General features: G+C 31.4%; 1 protein-coding gene across 6 annotated transcripts in view; it reads left to right on the forward strand.

The window, feature by feature from the left end:
• LOC119602013 (optomotor-blind protein) overlaps window positions 1–7311 on the forward strand; it is a 119813-nt gene extending 112502 nt beyond the window's left edge. For 2 of the 6 annotated variants that reach the window (XM_037953352.1, XM_037953376.1), the window contains exons 6-7: window positions 2910–3163; window positions 3248–7311. In XM_037953352.1, the coding sequence (XP_037809280.1) occupies window positions 2910–3163; window positions 3248–4104 (1111 nt within the window). In that variant the 3' untranslated portion in view covers window positions 4105–7311. Of the gene's footprint in view, window positions 1–2906; window positions 3164–3247 lie in introns of all 6 variants that reach the window. The other 4 variants (XM_037953368.1, XM_037953345.1, XM_037953337.1 and 1 more) reach the window with 3 other exon arrangements.
• Window positions 7312–9512: the final 2201 nt, after the last annotated feature.

A 9512-nucleotide genomic window follows, 5' to 3' on the forward strand; every position in this document is an offset into this window, starting at 1 on the left:
TTTTCTTTTTTTCTATAATATTTTCACACAATCTGTTTTTATAAAACGTTGATTGTTGTGTGTTGAACTGGGAGTTCTTGTTCCCATTTACATTGGCTTTATTTGTTTTGGGTTTGTTTTTTTTAAAGAAATATAACCCCGAGACATGTTTGCTTCCTTCTTTTCTAGTGTAGATCTTTTTGTGTATTTTTCAATTGCTATTTGTTAAATAACGCACAATCAAACAAATAATACTTTTTGCAAAAATAACAGGGTGCAACCTAAACTGGGTGTTCCTCTATAGTCCAGCGACTATAGACTTTATAGCCAAAAAACTATAGAAACTGTAGGCACTATAGTCCAGTGACTATAGACTCTATAGGCCAGAGACTATAGACCCTATAGTCTAGAGACTATAGACACTATAGCCCAGAGACTATAGACTATAGTCCAGAGACTATAGACTATAGTCCACAGACTATAGACTATAGTCCAGAGACTATATACTATAGTCCAGTTCAGTAACAGTTCAGAGACTATAGGGTCGATAGACTATAGAGAATTTAGACACTGTAGTCCTGGAACTATAGACTCTGTAGTCCTGATACTATAGACTCCATAGTTCAGATATAATAGACTCTATAATCTACAGACTCTATAGTCCAGAGACTCTATTATCTATAGATTCTATAGTCCAAAGACTATAGACTCTATAGCCAAAAAACTATAGAGACTGTAGGCACTATAGTCCAGTGACTATAGACTCTATAGGCCAGAGACTATAGACTCTATTGTCTAGAGACTATAGATTCTATAGTCCAGAGACTATAGACCATAGTCCAGAGACTATAGACTATAGTCCAGAGACTATATACTATAGTTCAGTAACAGTTCAGAGACTATAGGGTCTATAGACTATAGAGACTTTAGACACTGTAGTCCTGAAACTATAGACTCTGTAGTCCTGATACTATAGACTCTATAGTTCAGAGACAATAGACTCTATAATCTACTGACTCTATAGTCCAGAGACTATAGACTCTATAGACCAGAGACTCTACAGTCCAAAGACTATAGACTCTATAGCCCAAAAACTATAGAGACTGAAGACACTATAGTCCAGAGACTATAGTCTCTATAGGCCAGAGACTATAGACTCTATAGTCCAAAGACTATAGACTCTATAGTCCAAAGACTATAGACTCTATAGTCCAGAGACTATAGACTCTATAGTCCAGAGACTATAGACTCTATAGTCCAGAGACTATAGTCTCTATAGGCCAGAGACTATAGACTCTATAGTCCAAAGACTATAGACTCTATAGTCCAGAGACTATAGACTCTATAGCCCAGAGACCATAGACTCTATAGTCCAAGATGTATAGACTCAATAGTTCAGACAATGTACACCAGCAGCCCTGAGACTATAAACCAGAAACTACAGACTCAATATACCCCAGAAATGGTAGACTATTAGATTAATAGGCGTCTATAGGTTCTATAGTTCTGACATTTCCGCGACTCTATGGACTTTGTTTTCCAGAGACCCCGCGCTCTTTAGTGTAAAGAATATTGACTCTATTTTATAATAAATAGGCCCGAGACTAAGAACCCTATTGACCACAGAATATGAAAGCCTTTTTTACATCCCTTTACCCAACACCCTGTTTAAGTGCCTTCATATCCGATTGCATATTTCACTTAATCGTTTCCGTTTATAAAAATTTTTCGATTTAATTTGAAGTGCGTTTTGCCAACCCGTTTGAGAGTTTGAGCGTTAAAAGTTTTTAAATGAAAACATCAATTAGCGTATGTTTTTGTAATAATTTCACTTTGACTCCTTTTCTCAAATAAATGACGTTACGTTAGCTAAAAGTGAGAGCAAGAATTTTTGAAAATTGTTTTCTTGTGTTTTTTTTTTCTCGCAGGAATGTGTGGTAATCCTTTGATACCTTTTCAAAAATGTTTAAGCCTTCATGCAGCGATAATGACAGAAATGTTTTTAGATTTTCATTAAGTGAGTTCACTCACTAAAAGCAAGAAAAAAATCCTGTGGTGTAATGTGGAAAAAACAGGGTGGTGTTGTTGCAAAGCCACAAAATTATTATTAGCTCAAAATGTTCGGGGTTTGGGTGTCATTATACGGCAAGAGGATTTAATGGTTTCATACAACCACAAAATGAAAATTAAATAGAGAAACTAAAAACGGGAAAGGGTTGTTGATTTTCAAAATCAACTGTTAGACACATTTGATTATTTGTGTAGAACCCCCCAACCATTCTGGGCAACAACCCCTATGTGACAATGAATTAGTAAGAAATTTGTTAGAACTTATTGTTCTAAAACAAATAAAACAGAATCTATAAAACAAATCACGTACATATTTTGTGGCTTAATAAATGTTGGGTGACATTGAAAGCAGGACAATTGATGCCAGTTGATTGCGAGGCTATATGTAACATACACCATCCACAGATTAAATGTGTACATATTCTGAAACAAATATGTAGCAACAAAATAATGAAGGGTTAAATCAACAAACAATCAAACGAACAAACAGACAAACAACTTTACTAATAACTTGCCAGTTTTATATGTAGACAGGGAGATAGACGACCGTTGTATGGGCAAACAAAAACAATCAAAAAAAAGTTTTATTTTCAAGGAGTTGGAGAGCTTAAGTGTTTCTTTTGAGTGTTTGTGCAAAGGCCAGATTATTTTAATTTTAACAAATCCCTGCTAATTGTCGACAAACTTTCTTTCTCGAATTTTGTTCTTTAAAAACAAAAGTGTTTTCTCTCCTTAGCTATTAAGCGGCTTTGGAGCTTAACAATTTGACCTTTCTTAGGGTATTACCATTATTACCATAGCACTTTATCCCTCTAGACAATTGGATGTTCTAATCAGCCTTTTTTTCGTACCAACTGTTGTTACAGGCAAGCGTTACTCTCGAATCGCGGGTCCGATTCGGATAAACTAAATCCCACTCATGTCAGCAGTTCCCGGGCACCCCTGCATTTGGGTCATACGGGACGGCCGCCGCATCATTTACATGCCCTACCCTCCATACATGACAATCAGCAAGATGATGAGGACAAGCTGTTGGATGTGGTGGGACCGCCACAAAGTCCTTTATTGCCTTTAAGTCATTCGCTGCAGCAAATGCATGCTCATCAGCATTCGGGTAAGTGTCTTATAGAAACAAAAATTCTTTTTATTTTTATTTGAAATAGTTGCAATAGCTCAAGATTTTCTAATCAATTCAAAGCCCTTGCAGCTTGGTTTAACCACTTGGCCGGTGCGAGTGATCATGCTAGTGAAGAGGCCTTAAGGCGGCGTCTACAATCGGATGATATTGAAAGAGATGGCAGTGATTCCAGCTGTTCGGAGAGTGTGGGAGGCAGTACGGGTGGTGCGTTTCGTCCCACCTCCTCGGGTAGTCCCAAAGAAGGTGCCGGCGGTTTAGCGGGTACTGGTTCATATCCATCGCCCAATATATCGGTGGGTCCACCCATACAACCCTCGCCACACCTGTTGCCTTATCTGTATCCCCATGGTCTCTACCCGCCACATCATTTGGGTTTACTGCACAATCCGGCTGCAGCGGCTGCTATGAATCCCACCGGTCTCAATCCCGGCCTCTTATTCAACGCTCAACTTGCCTTAGCCGCCCAGCATCCCGCCTTATTTGGTCATTACTCAGGACACACACCGACCTCTCCCCTGCAGGGTCTTAAGGGTCATCGGTTTTCACCCTATAGTCTGCCCGGCAGCTTAGGCTCGGCCTTTGATGCCGTGACACCCGGTTCGAATGCCAATCGCGGTGGTAACGAGGGACCCTCGGCCATGTGCAGTGGGTCGGGTAGTTTAGAGCATGGACCACGTAGTCTTAGCTCTAGTCCCAGACCGCGTGCCTCCTCGCATTCCCCTCCCACGCGTCCCATCTCAATGTCGCCCACCACACCACCGTCACTACTGAAACGAACCAACTCACCGTCGGAGCTCAAAAGCATCGAAAACATGGTTAATGGCCTAGAGGTGCAGCATAATGGCAGTGTTTGCAGCACCAGCGGTTCCATGGATGATTTGCAGAGAAAGTCACCCTGTATTTTAACGGATCAGTGACAATTGTATGACCGGGACGACAACGATCGCTCGTCCGTCATCGATCTCGACGATGTGTGACTAAATAGTTACTCGCTACGCTTTAGTGGCCCCAATAGCGCTTGGCAGAGCTTAAGGGGAGTTAATTACACTTATTCAACCCATCGTCAAAATGCAACATCGTCCTGTTGATCATAAACGGTAAGAATTTAAATGATAACTAACTTGTGTTAAGTTTTAAATTACAACAATTGCTACAACTTGAAAAAAAAAATAATTTTGTCCAACATTATTCCTATTCCTCTTTTCATTTGCTACTTCCCTTTTTAATTTCTTTTAAATATCATTCTATCCTGGTAATTTTTTTCTTTTCTATTTTAATAATTTAAACCAAAGACCAATATTTTTTTTGTTTTTTTAATAATTTTTTCTTTTTTTTTTAATAAAAAAAACGTATGATTTCAATATTTAAAAAAAATACGTTAATTGTACAATAAAAATGTAAATTTATAAGTTGTGTAATGTACATTTAGTATTATTTTTTTTAGAGTAAATCATTCGATTGTGTGAAATTTTGAATCCATTATGTTCCTTTAAAACTGAACTGTCAAACAACAGTGACGTTTATAATTTACAAGTTAAAGAAAATAAAAATAATAACAAAAAAAAAAAAGAAAAAAATATCACATTTCCTGTAACCGTCAACTTGATATAAATATTATTTTTTAATTATTATTAATTTAATAAATAAGTTTTATAAAATATATTAAAGTTTTATTTTAGAAGAATTAATTTAATAATTAATTCCTACTCGCCTCTAGTTACATACAAAACTAAATTTCATTAACCATAATAAATCCATGGCAAATGTAAACGCACACCCCGTTTAAAATCCCACTAGACTATGGTTGCAAAAACGAAAAATTAAATTCTACACAATTGCACCTTAATTACTGCTTAAATTAATAACATATTAGCAGGGATGTATTTTAGAGTAGTAAAATTTGAAAATTTAAAAGAAATTTTGAAAATTATTGGCAGTAATTGTAAAATCACACAAAGCAATATTAAATTTTAATAAAATTTCATAAAATTTCTTTTGAAGTCTTCAGTATGGAATCGTAGTCGTTCACACTTACTCATTAGTTATTCACCTTAAAGGTTATACGTAAATTTTGAGATCGAATGCTGAAAGAGAGAGATTTTTTTATAAAGAATTCTCTTTAAACTAGTTTTTAGCCAAAAACTCTCACAAAAGACTTGTCTGGTTTAAACAAAATTTTGAAGAGAAACGGAAAACCTTTGTTTTTTATTCAACCGACAAAATATTTTATCTGACATATGGAACATAACACAAAAAACTTCAAGTTTTTTTTTGGAAAGTTTTGCAATTTAAATATTATATACAAAAATTTTCAAAAATTTCCACAACCGACAAAATAATTTGTATGGTGAACTATTTAACCGACAAAGAACGTTTATCGAGCACTGTTAGCTTTATCACTTTTATGATTAAAACCAAAATATTTGTATTTAATACTTATAAATTACGATAAACTGACAAAGAAATGTATGGCAGACAAGAAAATCCAGATATAAGTTTAAACCGACAACAAAGTAACAAAATTTAACAGTTTAAAATTAAACATTTTTGGATATTGTTACTTTAAGTTCGATTTTTAAGATTTTGTCGGACGACAAAGAAAATTGTATGACGTTATTAAACGATAAGAAAAAAACGTTTTAGAAACATTTGTTTATATGAAATGGAAGCAGTTTTGTAAGACGAATAAAAACCGACAAAATATTTTTTGTCTGACAAAACATCAGACAACAAATTTCATTTTTTTTAAGTTATAAATTACAAAATCTTAAAATTTAAATGTTATACTAGAAAATTGTGGAAATCTTGGCCAACCAACAAAATTTTTTGTCTGGTGAACTATTTAACCGACAAAGAACGTTTAGCAAAGATCTTTATCAATTATGTTATTAGAACAAACATATTTGTATTTGATAATAGAAGATAAACAGACAATGAAATGTTTGGCAGACAAGAAATGTCTGATATAAGTTAAATTTTGTCGGACGACAATATTAAACGACAAGAAAAAACTTTTAAGCAACATTTGTTTATATAAAATGGATGCAGTTTTGTAATACGAATAAAAACCGACAAAATATTTTTTGTCTGACAAAACATCAGACAAGAAATTTTAGGTTTTTTGAAAAGTTATAAATTAAAAAGTCTTACAATTAAAATGTTATATACAAAAATGTGCAAATATTTGACAACCGACAAAATTTTTTGTCTGTTGAACTATTTAGCCGACAAAAAACTTGAGTTATTGCAATATATTGTAACGATATAGTTAATAGAACAAAAATATTTGTAGTTTCTACTATAAAAGTAATATATACAGACAAAGATATGTATGACAGACAAAATTGTATGTTAATAGCTTGATCCGACAACTTAAATTGAGGTACAGATTTAAAAAAAGTTGAGCTATTGCAAATTCTTTTAACATTTTAGTTAATAGAACAAAAATATTTGTAGTTTGTACTATACAGGTAATATAAACATACAAAGCATGGTATGGCCGACAAAATTGTATGTTAATAGCTTGATCCGACAACTTAAATTGAGCTACAGCTTTAAAATATGGCAATTCTAAACAGAAATTTATAAAATTTATGGTTTTAAGCTAGATTTTTAATTATTGTCCTAGAATATTTTGTATATCCGATTAAACGTCCGACATTTAAATAAAACTTTTTGGGGAAGGTAATATTTAACAAGAATGGAACTGAAGAAAGAAACTCAAAAATTAATAATTTTCTAAAACAGACAAAGTAATTTAAACTCATACGACATTTTTAAATTGTTAGAAGTTTTTTGAAGTTTCTTTTAAAGGCCCCCCATTACCAACCATTTTGTGTGCGATTAATACTGTTAGATTTTTGAAATTTTGTATGAAATTAACTTAAATTGAAAAATATTTCCGAACAAAAAAACAAAAACAAGTGCATTAGTACATTGTAACAAGTTTGTAAAAACAGTCTAATCTATGTCCCCAACGACATAATTACAACTATAAAAATGTGTAAATAGAAAAACAAATTATGAAAAAATTATAAAAAAAAACTTGTATGTTAAAAAAGATTTATAACTAATTATATATATAAAGAAAACCATTAGCATAAAAACACGTATATCTCTTATATAAATATATATATAAAATAAAATATAAAAAACAGAATTTTGTAAGTAAAAGATAAAATAATTAATTAAAAAAAAAAACACAGACAGACTTGTTTATATTTAAAAAAGAATTATAACAAAAATAATGTTTGGTATGAAAAAACAAAATTATTATAAAAGAAAGAAAAAATTTATGTTAGAAAACTAAATTAATAATAAATTTATATTAAAACAAATTGCATTTTTTTCTGTTAAAAAATAAAAGAAAATTTATTTAAAAAAACATAAAAATAAAAATACTTTTATAATTTAGAAAATTTTGTTCTTGAAAGACACACACACATACACACAGCACTCATACATTTATACACAAATCTTAAAGAAAGTTTAAATATTAACAAAAAAATAAACAAACAAAAAAATGCAAATAATATAATTAAATAAATTTAATATAAAACAAACCCACAAAATTATATAAAACTTATAAAAAAAAATAACTAAAATTTAATATAAAATTAATAAAATATTATAAAAAAAATATTTTAATTTCGAATTTAAGATTTTACAAAATAAAAAAAATTAAAAGTTACAAATGTAAATTTGTTATTTTAAATAATTATGTGAAAACAAACAAAAAAAAGACAAAGAAAATATATTGTAAAAAACAAAAAATTAACAAAAAAAAAAAAACAAATATGAGTTTTATTTGGAGACATAAAAATAATTGGGTTATTAGTAATAAATCCATAAAACTACAGTAAACACTGGATAAATAGAACAAAAATAAAATAAATAAACAAGGTGGGTATATTAAAAAACTTAAAGCAACTAAAGCAAATGATTTCAAAAATTATTTAAAAATAATTTATGAATTATATTTATACAGGTTTTACTGTTTTTTTTTGGTAGGTGTTAGTCTAGCTTTAATTTTAATAATTGGCTGTATTGTTTTATTATGTTTATTTGAAGCTTTTCTGCTATTTTCTTATTTGAAGTACAGTGAGTACAGCAAGTGCGGTGGTAATTACTTCCTAATTAAAATGCCCTGAAAAGAAATGAAAATTAAAACGAACACCAGAACACAATAACTCAACCATAATATTTCGCACCTTTTTGGCCACTCAACAGCAAAATATAAGTGAGTATATATATATAGGCAGCAGTGACTGCCACTAAAGTGGCAAAGTAATTAAATAACGAATGGCTTTTTAAGCATAAAATTAAGTATGCGATAAGAAAGAATAAATGTGCTGATCGCATGTCAAGTCTATTTGTTCATACCTAACGAAACACTAACTCACTCACTCAGCCAAACAGCTAACAATATTTTAGGCGGCGACAGTGGATTAGCCTAGAACGATAAGCCTTAAAGCCAACAGTAAAACACCCTCCTAAAGCAAAAAAAAAAAAACAAACATCAGGATATAACCGACATTAATTGCAATATAGACAAACTAACAACAACAACGAAATATTAAAATTCTAAAAAAGCAACATGTAAAAAGTCAAATGGGTGTTAAATCGATATTATTTAGATTTATATCAAAATCAACACAACAGCAAAAGACTTTAATTAGATTAAAGGGAATTTAGAGTGAATCACTTCGCCCCGTAATATTAATATCCCAAAAGGCTTATTAAATAATAAAATACAATTATTAAAGATTAAAACTAAACAAAAAATAATAATAAACAATTTATTAAAAATAAATGCAAACTAAAAACAAAAAACAAATCCCTCCCACAACTGCTTTAGTTTTAATCATGTCTAAAGTCCATAAACATAAACACACATAACTTTATTAAAACAAACTCATGTACTAGTGCTGCATGTATTAGCGTTTGATTTGCAAAAAAAAAGTCAATTTGCAATTTTCAGTTTTTTACGTTTTTCTTGAAAACGCGCCTTCCGATTGAGCTGGAAACCCCTATTTACCGGAAACCCCCACGCTGAATCCGAAAATGGACTTGGTTTTTTGATCCGAGCAACTTTTTGAAAAAATTCCATACAAATTTTAGGATTTGAATAAAATTGGCGCTCTAAAGTATGCTATACAAATTGAAACCATTTATTTGTTAATAAAAGAGCGCATTGAGATGAAATGAGACCATACACCTACACACAGCACCTGCATAACTCATATGTGAAAGATTTTCTCTATGTGTTCGTAATCGATTTGCAAAAATAGCCAATTTGCAATTTTCAGTTTTTTACGTTTTTCTT

Source organism: Lucilia sericata, unplaced genomic scaffold (genome assembly GCF_015586225.1).
Source record: "Lucilia sericata isolate MDLA Ls3-8-SP2 unplaced genomic scaffold, ASM1558622v1 Contig000006F_arrow, whole genome shotgun sequence".
Classification (NCBI taxonomy): domain Eukaryota; kingdom Metazoa; phylum Arthropoda; class Insecta; order Diptera; family Calliphoridae; genus Lucilia; species Lucilia sericata.